Below are 20,021 nucleotides of genomic sequence, written 5' to 3' on the forward strand. Positions count from 1 at the left end.
ACCCTCACACCCGCTGCCCCCGCCACCCCCGCCTCCTCCGCCGCCACCAACACCCCGCCCACCGCGATCACCGCCGGCGGGAACGACAGCGCAATGTCCGACAGCAGCGCCCGCCGGCACACCGTGTACCGCGCCCGCCCCAGCACATCCGCCAGCCCGTCCCCGCCCACCCCCTTCTGCCGCAGCACCTCGCCCAGCATCCCCAGCGACCGGAACGGGTGGTAGCAGATCAGGTGGAACTTGAGCTGCTGCAGGAACGCCAGCTCCACGTTGAGCACCGTCGACGCCCGCACACGCTCGCAGCACCGGTCGCACGACTCCGGCGCCGCCGCCAAGTCCACCCCCGCCTCCACCCCGTGCATCACCGCGTCCCAACGCCCCACCAGCTCGTCCGCCGACAGCACCGTCTCCTCCACCTTGAGCGCCGCGTACACCGCCGACAGCGCGATCGCCGTCGGGTTGAAGTCCATCACCGACTGGTCCACGAAGAACCGCTTGAAGAACGTGATCCCTGTCGCCGCCACCTTGTCCCCCAGTTGCATCGTCTGCACGAACCGCAGGATCCGCCGCTCGTGGAACGCCCGCAGACGCGCCTCGTCGCCCGCCGTCAGCACTCCGCCCGCGTCCCCTTCGCGCGCCGCCACGGCCGCTCCGTGCGCCCGCGCGCGCCGCGAGGCGATCGTCTCGCCCGTCAATTGCCAGTGCCTCATTTGCATCGAGTCTTTGAACTCAGCCATGGCTAGTCACGGCGGCTCGCGAGGCACCAGACCCGGCTCATACGATCGCAAGCGCCACGCCGAATCGTCTTTCCGCGGAGAGCCGGGGAAGGGGGATGCTGCGGGATAGGGCGTTGCCGACGGCGGGAGGCGCTGTGGGAATGTCCGTGTATTGCATCAGTCCCAGAGCGCGTGGGTGTGCCGGCGCTTTTCACGCTCTTTGCGAAGCTGGAAAAGTTTTGCGGTCGCAGCGAAAGGTCGAGCAAATTCGGAACAAAAAAAGAAGAAAAAAATATTTACACGGAATTTCGCGCTGCCACGGATCGAAAAAAAAGAAACCCTCAACCAAAAAGCTACTCACTCTACCTCCGCCGCCTCCGGTAGCGTCGAGAGCAGCGTGGTCGGCTGCACGGCGTCGTCGTCCACCATGCCCATGGCGACGACGGTGATGTCGTCGGCCTTCCCGCCGCGCCACTCGACGCCGGCCTTCTCGGCCGCCGCCATGAACGGAGAGCGGAACGTCTTGTCGACCGAGCGCGCGCTCGCCAGAGACCCCAGCCTGTCCGCCAGCGACGCCGCATCCTCGGCCGCCGACGCCGCGCTCACGATCTCGGCGTCCGCGACGTTGTCGTACAGCCCGTCCGTCGCAAGCACTACCCAATCGCCCGGCCGCAGCTTCTGCTGCACGTTTTGCCCCATCGCCAACCTAGCGCGCGATACATTGGACACACAATGCAAGGTCAGTTTTGTGAGCAGCCGCGCAGAAAATCATCTCGCCGCTTTCTGCAAAACGCTGCTACTTACCCGTCCTCACTGTCCGTGCCCAGTTGATAAGGGCAGTTGAAAAAATGCTGCTGCTCCTTGGTCCGGAACACCATCTTGCCGTTTCTGATAATCCGAACGCCCGAATCGCCCAGGTTTATGCCAAACAACCTTCCAAACTCATCCATCCCCACGACGCACGCCGTGCTAGCACCTACCTGGTTATTCTCCAAGCTGGCATCAATCGCTGCTCGAACGACTTTCTCCGGCCCAAACTCCCTGACCTTATCCCTGGTAAGCGCAGCGAGTGTTTGACTGTACAAGCGAGGGTCGACCCCGCGCGTTTCGAAAGCGCCAGAGACTCCGTCGAAGACGCCCGCGCAATTGCCCTCGACGAAGAATGCATCCTCACCCGTGTTCTTTTCGGGGTGCGCGAGGTACGAGTAGCCGACCGTGAAGGTGTAGGCCGGCTTGGGCTCGTCAGGGTCTTTGGACCACGGGTTCTTGAACTTGGGGAAGGAGATCATTTGGGGGCAGCGTGAGCGCGGCCTGGGCGTGCGCGCGGGGAGCGGGGTGCGCGCGGGAAGCGGGGTGCGCGCGGGAAGCGGGGTGCGCGCGGGAAGCGGGGTGCGGGAGGGAAGCACGGAGACGCTGTGCAAAGGCACCACGACGCTGGGGGCAAAAGCGGCGTGAGACATTTTGGGGAGTGGGATGGCGGGTGGCGGGGATGGCGGGGATGGCGGGGATTGCGGGGATAGCGAGGATAGCGGGGATAGCATAGGAGGAGAAGGTGGGAGGGGGGCAATAGGCGGAGGGATCTGAGGAGGGCTTCTCACGCGTACCAAGAGTGCGAACGATCTGTGGTGCGGAGAGGAGGTGAGTTTTTATTGTATTTATTTCCACAAATGAACGGCTGTGCGAATTTTGCATGGAAATGGGATGATACGCGTTGGAGGGATTTAGCTCTCATTAGCATGTTAGGCATTGGACAAGGACAAGCATAACACGCCAGAGCGATGAAGACGTCCGTTCTTTCTGTCGCATCAATGGGATGCTCCTGAAATCACAAACACCCAATTTGATACGACCCTTTTTGCACAAATTGCTGTTTTGTGCGCATCACCTTCTGCTGATGTGAACCCCCTTGGAAGACGATTTGTGTCCACAGCCAAAAGCACAAACACATATTTCACCCGCCGATTTCCCGCCGTTGAGGTAGCTCGATCCCTAGCGAAGCTTCTTCGTGGCATGACAGAATCCCTTTACCCTTCATCCCCATCTCCGTCACACAATCCCTCTACCTCGATCCCTTTCTCCCACCATGACACAATCCCCCTCCGCTTCACCCCCATCTCCATCACCCAACCCCTCTACCCCTAACCCAAACCTTCGTGTTGAACCGCTTCCACTTTCTCGTTGCCCCTCTGTCTTCGATTCAAATCCTCCAGGCGACCCTACCGAAACCGCACAAACGCAGACCCCCCGAAAATCTGCTCGCGTGACCCACGGCTACGGTGGCTCCTACCCTTATTCTGGATCACAGCCGGGACCCACTGTCGGGATCCAAAGACCTCCCAACCGAAAATCTTCCAGCAAACCAACGCCTGTTCGTGGCTCTGGATTCTCGGCTCCCGAAATCGAGCACTTGCTTGACACGCTCGAAAAGTACTTACCCCTGTGCCGCGATGAGTGGGACGCTGTTCTCATCGCGCACAACAAATACTTTGCAGATCAAAAGCGCTCAGTGGACAGTCTCAAACGCAAATTCGCCTCGCTACATCGGCAAAAAATGCCAACCGGTGACCCGCTCATGCCTGCTGATGTTCGGAAAGCGAAAAGTATTCGATATAGAATGACGGAGCATGCCGATATTGGAGTCGGTGACGAGGACGTGGACGAGCTGTCGGGAATCGTAGAGGATGATGAGGATGGTACGACACCTGTTGGGGCGGCAAGTTTGTCGCCGCGAACATCGGAAATTCCAAGTGACGGCGCTCAAGGGCCAGGGTCGGGTGCCCAGATTTTGCCGCCGAGCCCTACTGAGTTTGCTCCCTCTCCGCGCTTGCTCGTTAACAAAAGGAGGAGAGTCAAAGTTCAATCGACTGAGGCAAATGAACTTGTCGCGATAATGAAGCTTTCTATTGTACAAGAGCAGCAGCGTCGGGAGAGCGATGCCCGACAAAGGGAAATGGAGGAGCGTCGCCGGGCGGACGAGAGGGATGAGGAGAGGAAGAGAAGGGAGGAGGACCGTCTTGAAGAAGTGCTTCGCCGGGAGCATGAAAACAAACGCCAGGATCGCTTTGTGGAGGCAGTTCTGTTAATGATGACGCACACGGTATCTCAAAAAAATCCACCGCAACGCCCTGACGATGCGTGACTCTAGATTCCAACGTTCTCATGAAGAAAAAAGTTAGCATCAACGCTTAGGTGCGGCATGTAAACATTGAGAATTTGGTTGATTCCTACCACTGCAGCTCGATAGTTATACAGTAGAACGATTGTCAACAAGATCAGTTTTCTTTCGCCAGTTTCTTCGTAAACCATCCTATCCAAAAGCCTCGGAAACGTCCCTTGAAAACCGCGCATTCCCCACTCTGATGCTTGTGGCAACGAGGTAGCCTGCCGAAGCCTCATAATTTCAGTAGCGTTTTGTCCTACTCCAAGATGATCTTGCGCAGACTTTATGACAAAGGGATGAAACTTTCTGCAAAATGCAGAATCGACCACACACTTGCCCTCCGTTTCCTCGTACACTTTTCCTAGTTTTTCGTAAATACCACCCCACTCCGCTATTGTGGAATCATGAAACGCGCCCGGAGCATTTACAGCACACATTATTATCCGTCCATTTGGGGCAAAGACAAAAACATTCCCGACATAATGGTCATGTGTCCAACCATTGTAAAACATATTTTGTATTACACAGTCACCTGCCTGTTGTAGATATAGTTTTAACCCATCCGCACAGCAATAAACATCCGGAAGCAATGAATGCTTCTCCCGAAAGCTTTGTTTAAACAAACTGATCTCCTCAGCTGACGGTATTTTGATGGAGGCACGATCATCATTTCGCAAAACTTTAAAAAGCAAACGGCGGGCGAAGCAAATGTACAGCGAAGCAACTGAATGCGTAACCCCAAAAAGGAGACACAAAGTCATTATCGATCCCCGTGTGCGATGCCATGTGAGAAAGAGTCCCAGGCACTGAGTAGAGGAAAGTAAACGCGGTCTTCCTCTCGCGACGCGCCTATTTGGGAGGAGTCGAAGCCTTCCATCGCTCGAGTACGGTGTGTATCTCAAGTACATCGGGGCAAATGCGTTTAGCATTGTTGTAAATGCTCGGTGATCGAACGCTGTGAGCGTGATTAAAGATTGATCGCATCCACTGCCGTACAAAAAAGCGAAAGGAGCCATCGTAGGACTGAAAAGCGCTCTTCGAGATATGCGTCTATCACGACGACGTTTACCTTTCGCATTTAGACGGGCTCTGAAGGTACGAGGCTGTCCATCGAGAATGAGATGATACAGAATAATGATTTGCAGCATAAGCGAAGGCATACTGTGGCTAGGGTACGCGATGAGGACGAAAAGGGGAAACGTTGCGATTTGACGAGGGTGGTTCTGGGAATTCGCGGTCGTCCTACACTAAGGAGTTAGATTCGGGCTCATGGGACTGCCAATGGAGTACCCTACGGGTACACAACGGGATAGTGTAGAAAGTGCGGTGAGCTTTGACACAAAACTTTTCAGGACGCTAGTACAGTACACAATCACCTTTTTGCACAATTTTTGTGTAAAAGGGTGCATACGCATTTTATGATTTCAGGAGCAGCCCAATATCAATATCAATAATATGACCTCACGCACTACTGCACACTATGCGCATGCTGTTAGACTTATTGACTAGACTACAGTAGATATCACACTTCTATGTTATCAATATCAATTCAGGGATTATGTAGGCTACATTTAGCTATCAATGATAAAGTCCCTTAAGGACGTGCCACCTACAATTCTACATGTTTTAGGGTGTAACCGTTTAGGCATATTTCGTGGGTGGCGCAACCTCCCTTTTATGGTAGTGCGCCTACTTTTGTTGTAGAGTCAATAGGACTATAAAGCCAGGTCGAAGACGCTACTCGTCTTCGACCTCAGCACATTCAATCACCTGAACCATCAACCCGACAACCCCGTCCATTGACCGTGCTCACCGTCCGTAGCGGTTCTGAGGCAATAGCCTGCCGCTCTTCCCCTCCCTTTAAAGTAACCCTATTTACCATCCTTTTACCCTTTACTAAAATCCCTCCGGACCGCCCCCTTTTCCGTCGGTCTCCCGACACTTATAAGTTTACGGGACCGCCGCCCCGTTTGGTCCTGCCCCGTCCTTGGAATAAGGCCCGCCTTAACCAACCGTCGAATCAACTCGTTTGCGCCTCCGGAATAAGGCCGCCTTATTCAATCAGCCGAATTGGAAATCAAGAAATTTTTTACAAGAAACAATTTTGTCCCTAACGTTCACTGTAATAATTACTGTCTAATTTTACAGCGGACGTTATACATTTGGGCGTACTGTACGACATACTGTACGCCTGGCGCATTAGCGCAGTTGTTAATGGCACGGGTAAAGCGCCCTACCAACCACCCCGACGTAATTCGGGAACGCCGCATCGCCGCCGCCGCCGCCCTCGTTACCGCCGCCGCATCGCCACCCCCGTATCACGGTACTCCGTCTACGCGTTCAAGCTCGCCGCTCCGTGTCCGTCCGTCCGCATCCGCTTCCCCGCCGCCAATTGCCTACATCTCCCAAACGCCCCCCCGCGGCCATACCACTCCACCTGTATCGCCGGTCCAGCTTGACGGCTGCGCCTCGCATTCTACGCTGTTTACGGCCCCCCGCCTCGTCGATATAGAGGCAGTAGAAGCTTCGGACGAGGAAACTTCTACCGCCGCTGCGCCGTCTCTCGACCTCGACGAGGGCCGCGCACTTACCATCTACCGCGTAGCTACTCAGCGCGCACGACGTAGAGCAAATCCCCCACGCCGCCGTCCTACGCAATACCTCTGCCGCCCTTGCGCTCGCACCTTTACGAGTTATCGTCAGCGCCAAGTCCACGAAGCTGGTCAACCACATTAGCGGGTAGATTCTGCAGCATATACCCACGCGAAAAATTACACTGCAAGGTTTGTGTCAAGCGCTTTGCTAACGCACACGACGCAGACCAGCATTACGCCGGCACTATCCATCACCGCGCCCTCCGCAAGCTGCGCACTATCCAGAAGTAATTGGAAATTGTTTGGCCAAACTGTAATTGTTAAAATTTTCTAAAGTTTTTAGAATATTTGAAAGGGACACTTGTCACTGAAGAATTTTTTTTCGGCGCCACCACGCACACACGTGTGCTTACCCGCCACGCACACACGTGTTGTCATTGTGCACGCAACGACGTGTAACTGCGCGCACACGCAACCACGTGTTACTACACGCACACCCGCCCACGTGTTCATATCGACTACTCATACACGCGTACTACTATTGAACACGTACACACGTGTCTGCAATACCACTAAGGGTACAAAACACCACACGTTTACGCGTAGTACACTCACCACGTACCACAGGAACATTTTTTGACGATAACGTTCTCGTTTAGCCCGGATCCATTTTATCTATTATTTTGCAATAATTTTTAATATGGCTACTGTAAATGGAATCCGAGATGCTTTAACAAGTTATGAACCCCGATCTATGATCCAATGCGATGTTCAGGCTACATCAGCCCTGCATGTAATGGCGGACCCCCAACCTGACCCCAATGTTTGTTGTAGTAACCTTCGTGCTGACCTTCCCCCCGAAGTTCTATACGCAAGAGAAATGTTACGAGGCTCTACTGTTTTATATCGACTTATCCGTGATTACCTTGTGGTCAAAGGATTGTCATACACCCCGCACCCTACCACCAACCGTATTTCTCACGGTCTGATAAACATGCTATATGTCGATGACACTGACCGTATTCTCGCCAACCAAGGTCTCACCAGTTCCGCCTCCGGGTCGACACAAGGAAGCCATCAATCGTTTCTGCCGACAGTTGAAGCCCCGAACTCCAAGATTGCTCACAATATTTTGTCAAGATTCAAAAAGGAGGACCGGTACACTGGAAAATCGGAGAAGATATTCATGACGCAATCAACAACTATCGCCATTGTGCTGAAGATTTCCACTTAAGTGACGAGCAAATGCTCCGATTCTTCCACAACGTTTTTGATGGTGAAGCGAAAAGATATTATCGCTCTCACGTCATCCAACATGCCCAAGACTTCAATTCTGCTACTTTACTCATGGATAACGAGTTCAATAGCCTGACACGACAAAATAGAGTTCGTAAACTCCTCCAAAATCTCCGACTTTCCCGAATTTTGGAGACGAAAAGAATCCCTGTGTCAGAAGCATTGGAAGAACTTCGTGAAACCATCACAAAGTACGCCCCACAAGGTCCTCCCACGCACCAATCGGAACAAGACAAAACGGAGTATCTGAACGATGCTGTGATTGGAGTCGAGTGTAATAAGAGTGTATTAACACAAAATTTGGCTGCCATACCCCCCTGGACATTTCAACAGCTCTATACTGCCCTTGATGCCGCTTGGCTACAAGAGCAGAAGCAGAAAAAAGGACGCCGCCGTGATCAGCTTGACTTTTCCCGTACCCAGCCCTTCCCTTCCATCCCTGGTATTCACTTTCAACGTCAGAACACGTATGGCATCCCCCGCCGCCCTGGTTCCGCTTCTTCAAATCCAAGAACTCCATATCCTCCCCAACGTTTCTCCCACAACCCCGCCCAGACCCAGAATGGTACGGATCGCTTCGGTAATATACGTGCTTGCCACAATTGTGGAAGCAAATATCACCTCATTAGGGACTGTCCTAAACCTATGGCTCTCAGAAAGAATGTCAGCCATATGTTACAGACCAGACCAGCCAAGCGAGTCCTATACGAGCTCTGCGAGCAAGCAGAACATGCCTTAGGTGCGTATGAGATCGACTTCACTGCCTTCACGGACGACCAGGCACAACATGACGCCGGTGAAGTCATTCTCACCAATGTCACTCTCAACGATGATGATGACTTCGCCGATCAGGCTGTTACTCATCATCAAGTCGCTCACACGCCCATCAAAGAGGAAGAAGTACTGTGGGACACTGTAGATAGCCTGGATCCAATGAATTTTTAAGTAGCATCAGTCAACACCCACAAAGGAAAACAAATTCCTTTGAGACTGTCTGCGGAAAGAAGCAGTGTAAATTCAAAATCTACAACACCATCCGGGACCATAGTCCTGCACGAGCTAGGACGACCAACCACGCACCCAAGTGGGATGGAGCTTGTCTTGACACTGGTGCCCAGCGATCTGTCGTTGGCCTCGCTCAAGCCAAAGCCTACTGTCGATTCACTGGCACCAAATTCAAGCCCAGGCCGAGCCCGATACACTTCAGGTTCAGTATTGACTCCCAAGCTTCACTTAGAACCATGAACATATCCATTCCCATTGCTGATGGTTACTTAATTCGCGAACAGGTTGACATTGTCAAGGCCAATGTCCCCTTTCTTATTGGACTTGACCTCTTGGACAAGTACCATATGTTCATTGATAGCGTCAACAACATGCTCCGATCGCCTAAGCTTGGTCTTGACATACCGCTTCGGCGCAAGCTGGGTCACACCTATCTGGAGTGGGTTCACTCCTCCAAAACGCACTTCACCAAAGCCGAACTGATCAAGCTTCATCGCGGTTTTTCCCATCCCACATCATAGAAACTCATGAATCTGCTTCGCTTGGCCCGCCCTTTTGAAGCTGATGAGGCCACAAAGCAGTTTCTCGAGTCTCTGCAAGCTTCTTGTGACACCTGTCAACGCCTTGGCCCCACTCCTGTGCGTTTTAAAGTATCGCTACCCAATGAACAGGACTTAAAGTTCGGTGACGAATTGTCCATTGACCTGATGTTTCTAGATGGAAAAGCAGTACTACACGTCATCGACACGGCCACTACATTCTCGTCAGCCATCTTTCTAGGCGCTCATGGCGCCACTTATGGCCAAAGCGTTGAAGGTATTTGGCTAGCCTTCGTCGAAGCCTGGTGTACCTTGTATACTGGCCTTCCAAATAGACTTCGCGTTGACCAAGGATCCGCATTCACATCTGATCGATGGCGCGAGATAACTGCACAAGCTGGAATTCAACTTCGCATATCTGGTGTAAAAGCCCACTCGTCTTTAGGTATTGGAGAACGTCTTCACGGACCGCTGCGAAGGATTTATAGAAAAGTACGAGCGGACTTCCCGGACGGCTCTCCGTTCATTCTTCTGAAAATTGCAGTCAAGGCAAGGAACGACACAATCGGAGAGAACGGTCCAGTCCCTTCTCTATTAGTCTTCGGAATTGTTCCGCGCTTCCCAATAATAAGTACGGAAATACCTTCGCAGCGTGAAAGAATGCAAATTCTTTCAACAGCGCAGATGGAAATGAACGCAATCATCGCAGAACGACGTGTACTTGCTGCTCTGAATCGGAACATCCTTCCAGCCTCCGATCGTGTGTATAATCTTGGAGACGAGATTCTAGTCTTCTCTGAGCAAGAGACGCAATGGATTGGTCCATTCCTTGTTTGCAATGTTCACGGACGAATGATAACTGTTCAGAACAGCGAAGGAACTTCTCGACAAACGTTCAACGCTTATCAAATCAAGCCATACTACGCTTCCCCCGAGTCTATTCCCCACCAGCAAACTGCTCTATTCCGTAGTGGCAAAGCCTCAAATCCACCCAATAACGTCCTTCTTACTGAAGTTATACATCCCAATGATCCTCGTGCACAACAATTTGATAATGCTAAACGAAAGGAAATAGAAGGACTGATCGAAAGAGGTACTTGGAAGGTATTGCTTCGCGATGAAGTCCCAGACAACGCAAACATCTTAAATGGACGATTCGTTCTTGCCATTAAAGACTCTGGAACAAAGAAGGAAGTATGGAAAGCCCGATATGTTGTACAAGGCCACAAGGACAAGATAAAACGGTCATTCGTTCACGACACCTCAACGGCACGACAGTTCAGCGTCAAACTACTTGTCGGTCTTGCTGCTCTTTTTGACTTTAGACTCTTCTCAACAGATGTCACACAGGCATATTTGCAGAGTACGGAAGAGCTCTCCCGTGATGTCTATGTTAAACCATCATCTGAGTTCGACTTGGATTCTAATCAACTCTTGAAACTACTCAAGCCGTTGTATGGACTAGCCGATAGTGGTGACTACTGGGGTAAAACGTTAAAGCATCATCTAGAGAAGGAACTTGGGATGAAGGCCAGTGTAACCGATGCCGCCTTCTTCTTCAAACGAATTAGAGAGAAGCTTACTGGGCTATGTGCTACTTATGTTGATGACTGTCTACAAGCCGGCACTGAAGAGTTTTGTCAACAGGCCAAGTGTGTCGAAAGGAAATTCAAATGTCGACCGAGGGACTACGACAAGGTCCAATTTGCAGGCCTTAAGATTGAATCCACACCTAACGGATTCCAAGTACATCAGAAGCACTATATCTCCAAGATTAAGAACATCAGTAAGGAAGCTTCTTTCAAAGACTTTCGCTCACTTCGTGCCCAACTCTCTTGGGCCACTCAGTACCGTCCGGATATTACATGCTCTATTGCACAAGCAGCTCAGGTTACTGAAGAAATCTTCAACTCGGACCCCACGAAGCACTGTAAGGGACTTAATTCTGTGGTAAAACATCTCCTTACCAGTACAGATCAAGTCCTCAAATTCCCTAAATTGGACGACAAAAGTCTTCGGTTACAAGTCTATTCCGATGCATCATACGGAAACAACCTTGACGGATCTTCTCAGCTAGGATATATCATTTTCCTTGCTGATGCAAATGATAATTGCCAACCATTGTTCTGGTCGTCGCACAAATCCAAACGCGTTTCCAGATCTGTCCTAGGAAGCGAAACAATGGCCTTTGCTGACGCTTTCGATATGGCCTTCGCAATGAAAAACGATCTTCACACCATGACATCGCTCGACATTCCGATCGTTATGCTTACGGATAGTTTATCCCTGTTTGATGTTATCACTAAAGCAAAGATAACATCCGAAAGGCGACTAATGATCGATGTTAAAGTTGTCAAGGATGCATACCAGAGACACGAACTGCACGCCATAGGCTTCATTCGCTCCGAACACAACCCCGCAGATTCTTTGACCAAGGTCAAGAAAAGTGATATACTGATCGAAATGATACAACGGTCAATTCTTACACATCCTATCGAACAGTGGATGAATCGCAATTCGTGAACCCATGACATATGTCACGAAAAACGTTTGGGGAGTGTTAGACTTATTGACTAGACTACAGTAGATATCACACTTCTATGTTATCAATATCAATTCAGGGATTATGTAGGCTACATTTAGCTATCAATGATAGAGTCCCTTAAGGACGTGCCACCTACAATTCTACATGTTTTAGGGTGTAACCGTTTAGGCATATTTCGTGGGTGGCGCAACCTCCCTTTTATGGTAGTGCGCCTACTTTTGTTGTAGAGTCAATAGGACTATAAAGCCAGGTCGAAGACGCTACTCGTCTTCGACCTCAGCACATTCGATCACCTGAACCATCAACCCGACAACCCCGTCCATTGACCGTGCTCACCGTCCGTAGCGGTTCTGAGGCAATAGCCTGCCGCTCTTCCCCTCCCTTTAAAGTAACCCTATTTACCACCCTTTTACCCTTTACTAAAATCCCTCCGGACCGCCCCCTTTTCCGTCGGTCTCCCGACACTTATAAGTTTACGGGACCGCCGCCCCGTTTGGTCCTGCCCCGTCCTTGGAATAAGGCCCGCCTTACACGCCGAAACAATTTGGAATCAAGCAAACAAGGGCTAAGGGACCACCACAGGCTAGGCGACCACTCAACGGCCTAGTACTGGCATCAGATGCATCGACCGAAACCTGGCACCAGACGCCCTGCGTAACCCTCGCATAGGGTACACCTCAGGGCCGTTCCTAACGAAGAGTTCGCCGTGCCAGCACCCGAGCACCCTGAAACTTAAAAGCCTCGAAGCCTCGTGGAACAAGCAGCCGCCTTGCGCAGCTTCCCCATGCCCTGCCCGCCATCCTCTCATGGCCCGAACTAGGAAAGTTACAGAGTAATCGACACGTGTCGGATGGATTCAGTCGGTTTTGCAATCTTGTCGGACGCATATCCGACAAATGACGATGTTAATATTTTTTCAGCCCTGAGAAAACAGCCCAATTGGCCCAAATACCCACTGTTTTGCCGCGCATTCGAAACATTGGATCAGCTGTCGGACGGATGTCCGACATGAATCTTCCCTGGCTTCCCACTCTCTGTATGTGATCACAGTCTCGAGACCGACTCTCACAAAATGCCGAATCTCAACAATGTTTCGTCCGCCGCCCCTGTTACACCGACAACTCCGCACCCTGCCCCTTCTACACAGACAACGACGCACCTCGCCCCTGCTACGGCGACAATTCCGCACCCCGCAAGTGCTCCGCCGACAATTCCGAACCCCGCCCCTGCTACGCCGACAACTCCGCGCCTTGCCCCCGCTACGCCGACAACTTCGAACTCCGCGGCTGAACCAACTATTCAAGATCAGATCGATGATACTGAGGTGCGCTGTCTTGCCAACACTACTCGAGCCAATTATCGTCGTATGCAGACACGGTTTTCCTCATGGCTTCGTTCACATCCTTCGCATCAATCTTTTTTCGATGCGGAAGGTACGCTAAGCTTACAGGATTTGTCAGCTAGTATTGTTAAGGAGTTCCTAGCTATTCAGAGTGACCCAAGTAAATCCCGCCCTCTTGGAATTTCGGGTCTACGAGGTTACCGTTCTGCTATAAGGGCTTTATTCGTGCAGCGAAGACAGCGCATACCGGACTTGGTAGAGAAGGATTTGACGTCGTTCTTTGCTGGCCTCAAACGAAGAGATGCGTCTGAAAGACAGCAAGGTACACGCCGTGCGTTTGAGGGGAAGCAAGCACTTTCGTTTGCTGTTCTGCGAATAATTGGTGAGGAATGTTTGAAGCAAAGCGACGTCATGATGAGCACATTTGTTCACGTCTACATGTTGCTCACGTGAAATCTAATGTGCAGGTCAAATAATACGTCATTCATAACGCTCCGCCACCTTCAATGGGACAAAGATTCATTGTCGGTGCTGTTTTCAAAGTCAAAGACGGATCAAGGAGGGGAGCGGCCGCTGGATCCCAAACAAGTGTATGCTAACCCTATGATGCCCGAAGTTTGTCCTATTTTAAGTCTTGCGCTCTATTTTACAAGCACGCGCATTGATTTCACGACGGACGAACTATTTGCGGGAGGGCACCAGCAAGACAAGTTTTTGAAGGCATTTCATGCTTTACTGCAGAAGCAGGAAGTAGCCCAACGTTTGAGAGAAATAGGGACACCGCCAGCCTCTGAGCTTGGGAGCCATTCGCTCAGAAAGGGTTCCAGTACGTTTGTGTGTAGAGGCAGCGTTGCCGCACCGTCGATTGTGGCCGTGTGCATAAGATGTGGATGGACGCTAGGCAGTGTACAGGACAGGTACTTTAGGTACGAGGCTGCTGGTGATTACTATGTTGGCCGTACGGTGGCTGGCTTGCCTCTTTCTAGTGCTGCATTCGCCGTCCTTCCCCCCAACTTCCATCGTGATGACGAAGAAGTCGTTACAATACTCCGAAACCTGTTTCCCGGCGCTTGGAGTCGCCCGCGCCTTCGTGAACTTCTATCAATGCTTGCTGCTTCTCTCGTATATCACGAGTCATATTTACGGAAAGTGCTACCGTCTTCTCATCCTCTCTGGCAATGTCTATTGTTTAGATATTCCACTGCGTTCAATTTATTACAGGAGAAGCTAGCTACTGACCTCTTGGAGACATCGACGCGCTTGCAAAGAACTGGAATACCGCCACACATTGATATTTTATGCAAGTTGGAACGGCTTGTTACAGCCGTGGACGTCGTCTCCGGAAAAGTTGTTGACGGTGTCAAAGCGATCGTCAGGGAGGCCGGCGTGTCAGCACCAGTATCAAGGTTTCAAATGGATTGTGCATTGCAGGGACTGTTGGAGCGAATCGAGAGTGCGAATTCGCAGCGCGATACACGTCTTCTCGCTTCGTTGGGAAGTCACGCGCGCCTACACGAAGACGGTGACGTTCGGAATGGGGAGAGGGGTCCTCAGGCTCACCGGGCATCTGGCGCGACTTACATGTGGGATGAAGCTTTCCGTCGATTGCCGCAGGGCTACAAATTACCGAACGCGACTTTACAAATGGGCTTTTACTTGTGGATGACAGGCAACAGAAACTCTGGCATACCGCCTCTTCTTGTCGTCACCGCTTCCGATTTCTTCTTGAAGCACATGCGGAAGCGGTTCTGCGAATGGCGGCTGGTGATGAGGCGATGCGAGGCAGTAGCGGCAGAGGCAGGCTACTCGGCCTCAGTACCGGACAAAAACGAGCTGCGAAGGATGTGGGAGGCTGTTTCCACGGGACTCGAACTTGCGCCGCGGACCGCGAAGGGCCGAAAGCGGGTGAGGGCGCATCTACAAGTAACGACGGTTGCACGCATTCTGAGGAAGCAAACTCGTCTTGATCATTTACTCGTGTAACTAGACACCATGATTAGCTTTCTAACTACTACTGCTGCCGTCGCAGCTGTAGCTGCACCAACTCCATGCAGTTGGTGGTGCCTCTGATCCGCGCCGTATATACGGCGCCGTATATACGCCGGCGTATATACGCCTTCCACGACGCCCGTAACATCCCGATGTCCCCAACGTTCCGAATGCCCTCAACCCTCGAGCCTGACCAGCTGGTCATTTAGATCCCGATTCCTAGCCTAGGCTACCCAGCAGAGCTCCGACGCACCCGACCCCCCGAGGCGCCCACGTCCCCGACACTCGCTACGCCCCCAACGCCTCCGACGCCCCCGACGCGCGTGCTCTGATGCGCCTCGAGGCGCGCGGAACGCATCGTCCGACGAAATTGAGATGCGTCCTTGGAACAGTCCAGGACTGTGGACGGACTTTGAGGCGCTGGCAGTATCGGGCTTGCGGCAGGGGTAAGGATGCTCCTTTGTTAGTTTCATCGCCACGGCGACGAAGGCCCCCCTCAACATAAAAAACATCACCAGTAGTTACGAGCGATCTGCTAACCCCGCTCGAAACCCTCGCTTGACATGTACCACGCGTCACAATGTTCATTGTGCATTTGCAGCTCGCCAATGGCAGCTGCGAACATAGTTCGATGCCGAGACGAGCAACGAAACAGAGCCGCGGCTGGTCAACATCTTGGTTACTATCCGCACGACGGTGCATGAGAAGGTGATACATCACATCCCGTGTGCGACAGATTAGAGCATGTGCGCAAACATAAAATTTTACGTTTTTGGAATTACAGTAGTTGGCCGCTCTCACGAAACGTAAAATTTCACGTTTGAGAAACGTCACAAAATGAAACTGTTTCAAGTTCCGTTCATTTTGCGACGTTTTTTCACACTTGGACTTGTCAAATTTCCACGTTTGAGAGCGTGGACGACCTGCAACACCATCGATCCCCGGGCTCCACCGCGGACATGGCCCCTAGAAGGCGTCGCGGCGCTGCCGCAGCGCCCAAGAGCGGCCTCGCCCGCCGCACGCGCAACCAAGCCCGCACAGAGGGTCGCACCACTGCCGTCGTGGCTAAACTCCGTGTGCGAGCGCGAGAACCAGCCACATCGAACCGGACTTCTCCACCCCCCGCAGCCGCACCGACCGCACGTACCGAGGCCCACGACCTTGCGCCTCGCACACCGACTAGGCCTGGCGCCGCCGCCGGGCCCCGCTCGCGTGCGGATGTCCCGGCAGAGGTACTCACGCCGGGGAAGACACAGACCACTTTCGGCGCGTGTGTTTTTGGAACAGAGTGTCGTACTGCAGGTGCAAGCCTGCAGCGCACTTCGCACTACTGCGGCTGGTGCCGCTCGCCGATGCACGGGCAGTGCAGCCCGCTATTCGCTGCCTCACAGACTGTTGAGGCGCTCAGCGGGGTTTTTGTGTGCACCGTCGACTGCGCGCGGCAGCGGATTGCAGAGCTGTCGGACAGCCCGATTATAGATGAGAGGGAGAAGGCCGCTGGCCTTACCGAGGGCGTTAAGCTATACTTTCAGCAAGAGGCCGAGCGCCTGCTTAGGCCCACGAAAGAGACGCTCCACTTCAAGCCATGCTCTGCTTGGGCCGCGGGGGACGGTGGCTTGGACACCGATGATGATGACGACGACAACGACGGCGACGATGACGGCGACGATGACAGTGACGATGAAGACGACGATGACGACGACGACGACGACAACAACAACAACATCAACATCAACAGCAACAGAACAGATAAGGGTGAGGAGAGTGGCAGCGCGGCTGATGGTGTGGGCGCAGTGGCGCGAAGACGAAAGAGGCCGACATGGCAATCTGCAAGCGGCGCGGTCTCGATCTGCAAGGTGCCGGGGCTGGAGCTGTACATCTCCGAGGTGTGCGTTGAGGAAGAGGTTGGGCGAGCAGCACATGGGGCCAAAGGCCCCACCTGGGGCAATGTTCTCGCCCGTGTTCAGAGCAGGTTCTTGCACGTCCCTCTCAGCATTGCGAAGCTGAAGGGCGCGTATAAGAAACTCAAGACCGACCGGTACTCTGAGCTCAAGAGAAAGTACGTCACGCCAAACGGAGCAGGCGGAATGCCTGATGCAAGCGACAGACTTTTGAGGAGCATTCAGACCCTTATCGACATTGAGGCCGAGGCCCTCAATAGGACCTCGGAGAAAAAGGAAGAGCGAACCCGCAAGGCGGAGGCAACAAGGCGAACAATGCTTGCGGCAGTGAGAACTTCTCGAGGGCTCTTCCCCGAAAGCAGGGAGGTGACTGGGGATGAGGGTGACACGGCCGACGACCGGGACAGCGATCCCAACCCTGACTGCGGCGTGCCCGAGGCGCTGGCAGGGCAGGATGGCGATGGCTATGCCATTACGCTGGCGCCGTCGACCCACAAGCGTCCCTGCGGCAGCGCTGGCGGCCCCAGGCCAAAGAAGCGGAGGGCGACGGCGTCGGACTCGAGAGAGCTGCTTCTGAAAGAGATGTCGAGCATGCGGGGGGCGGCTAGGGGCCTGTACGACCGTCGTGACGCCGATGCAGACAGGAGTGAGAGCGTCATGTCGAGGGTAGCTGCAGCAGCGGAGGCCACCGCAGTCGCCAGCAGCGCAGGCGACGGCAGGGTGATCGACATGCTGCAGAACTTCGCGTCTGGGGTTAATAATGGAGGCTCTGGTTCTGACGCGCGCCTGGCCACGCTAGAAGGTGCAGTAACGGGGCTGGGGAGCAAGGTTGAGGGCATGGCGTCCTCCATAGAGCAAATGCTTAGCCATCTCACAAAAAAGTGACACGCGTGCGGCTGCGATTAATGTGGTCGCCCGCATGCGCCGTCTACTAGTCGTCACTCATAAACAAGGCAGCTTTTACATGTTGCAAGACAGCGCACTGCAAAGTCAAAGGCCTCCATCTCCTCCAGGTCGTGCTGCCTCGCACTTGGCGACGTACTCAACAGACTCTTCGTACAATTGTATCATTATGCCCCCGGCAAGGCATGCCCCTTCTGCATCCTTGTACTCGTCCGGCTGCAGCTCATGCAAGTCGTCGCATAAATGCTCTTCGATGTGAGGCGGCTCGCAGGTGAAGTACTGCGATGTTTGCGTCGGCTCGAGGCACGCTATGGCGTTCCATAATACTACAATTGACAACACGTGCATGGCAACTGGCCGCCGCCCGACAACGAAGTTCTGGTTGTACTTGAGCCACGGAAACTTGGCCTCAACACCCCCAAACCCCCATTTGGCAGTGATACGGAGGCTATTCATCAGCGCATTGAAGGCCCGCTCCTCAAGCGACGTAGGATTGCGATGCCCGCGGCAACAAACAGCGCTGCGAGCGTACGCTGCGTCATTATACACGTTGTGATCCGGGAGAAACGCCGTCATGCATTCGATGAGCGTTGACTGGGTGACAATGCTTCCGTCGGCATGGAACCCGCCAAACGGCCCTTGATAGTCGAAAATGAGCCCATCGGGGCAATTCACAGCCTGATACGCGAGGTTGTGCCCGTATTTTGCGTTTTAAAGCGCGTTCTGCATTGAATTCTCACCCGGGCGCGCTGTGCGCAGCCTCGACCCGTCCCAAAAGCCGACGCAGCTGTCAAAAGGGCATCCAAATTCCCGAACGGCCCTCACGATTCTCCTTAGGCGGGTTGAGCCAAGGATGCGCTGCGGGATGCGCACTCTAGCCCACCACTTCGACACGATGATGCAGCTCATCGCTTTCACGATGCGGGACACTGCCGTGCGATCCCGGCCGCAATACCACGCGACCGTGGAGTCACGGCAGTTTTCGCCGAAGTATCTTAGATATATCAACAGCGCTTCTATACTGCATACCGCCAATCGGTTTACGCAGTATAGCAACTCCGGTAGGCGGAGGGCGTCATGCAGTCGCTTGAAATTAATTCGGTCAATTCGGAAGCTCACCTTAAACTCGTGGGCGGTCATTTCGGAGCTGAGGGCGTACGTATGCAGCCGCGGCCGCCTGTGAGCCCCAACAAACACGCTACTTACCCTTTGGAGCCGCAGCACCGCCCTACATCTCGAGTACAGAGCGAGCATGACCATGGCCAGCTCCGATTCCTCCTTCGCCAGGCTCTCTTGGCTTTCAACAGCGGCCGCAGCGGCTGCAGCCAAGGCCCAAACCTGCACGCGCCTCCTATGCTGGGCCCTACGCCTCAACCAAACCGCAGTAATGATGACTAGCGTCGCAAAGATGACAAGATACGAAGTTAGTGCCACAAGGCCCCATCGTCGACACACGCCGCGCTTTCGAAAACGCACCGACGCCTAAAAGCCTCCGTTGCTGATGCTCGGGAAGCGCCATATCAACCGCTGAAGGTGGCGGACCGCCGAGCCACAGCACTAGTAGGGGGACACACTCGTCACGCGCGCAGTGTTCGTCGTTGATAACGTTAGACGGCAGAGGCCAAGAAGTTGCAGTTCCTGGGTGAAGGCCAGGGGAACGCAAGAAGACGTAGATTTTCACGTTTTTGCAGCTTGCGCACAAGCTCCGCAAATTTTTACGTTTTCTTCTGTAAGTTTTTTTGCCGTCAGGAGCAAACGCAAAAATTTTACGTTTCTTGCGCACATGCTCTATTGGTTGCAATTTTCATCCATCGCGCATATGAGCGTTGCTCAGCTCCTGATGGCTGTCTATACTTGGCCTTATGTGAGTGGCTCCGCAAAGCCAGAGCGAGGCCATTGAATACCTGAAATCAACCAATTAATTGCACCTTTTCTAGTCGGACGCCCGTCCGACAAATTCCGCTCACAAGAGACTATCAGGGCCATTCCATTCATCGTGATTGGCAATCACGCAATCACGTCAATAAATGG

At 53.1% G+C, this 20,021-nt stretch overlaps 1 protein-coding gene across 1 annotated transcript; it reads right to left on the reverse strand.

Moving 5' to 3' along the window:
* Positions 1-1,073: 1,073 nt before the first annotated feature.
* CHC_T00002159001 (hypothetical protein) lies at positions 1,074-2,664 on the reverse strand. The gene is made up of 4 exons (XM_005713372.1): positions 2,619-2,664; positions 1,977-2,443; positions 1,521-1,948; positions 1,074-1,422 (listed from the first exon to the last, which is right to left on the reverse strand). The coding sequence occupies exons 1-4, from the start codon at positions 2,662-2,664 to the stop codon at positions 1,074-1,076; spliced, it is 1,290 nt and encodes a 429-aa protein (XP_005713429.1).
* Positions 2,665-20,021: the final 17,357 nt, after the last annotated feature.

Source organism: Chondrus crispus, genomic scaffold (genome assembly GCF_000350225.1).
Source record: "Chondrus crispus Stackhouse genomic scaffold, scaffold_128, whole genome shotgun sequence".
NCBI classification, from domain to species: Eukaryota; Rhodophyta; class Florideophyceae; order Gigartinales; family Gigartinaceae; genus Chondrus; species Chondrus crispus.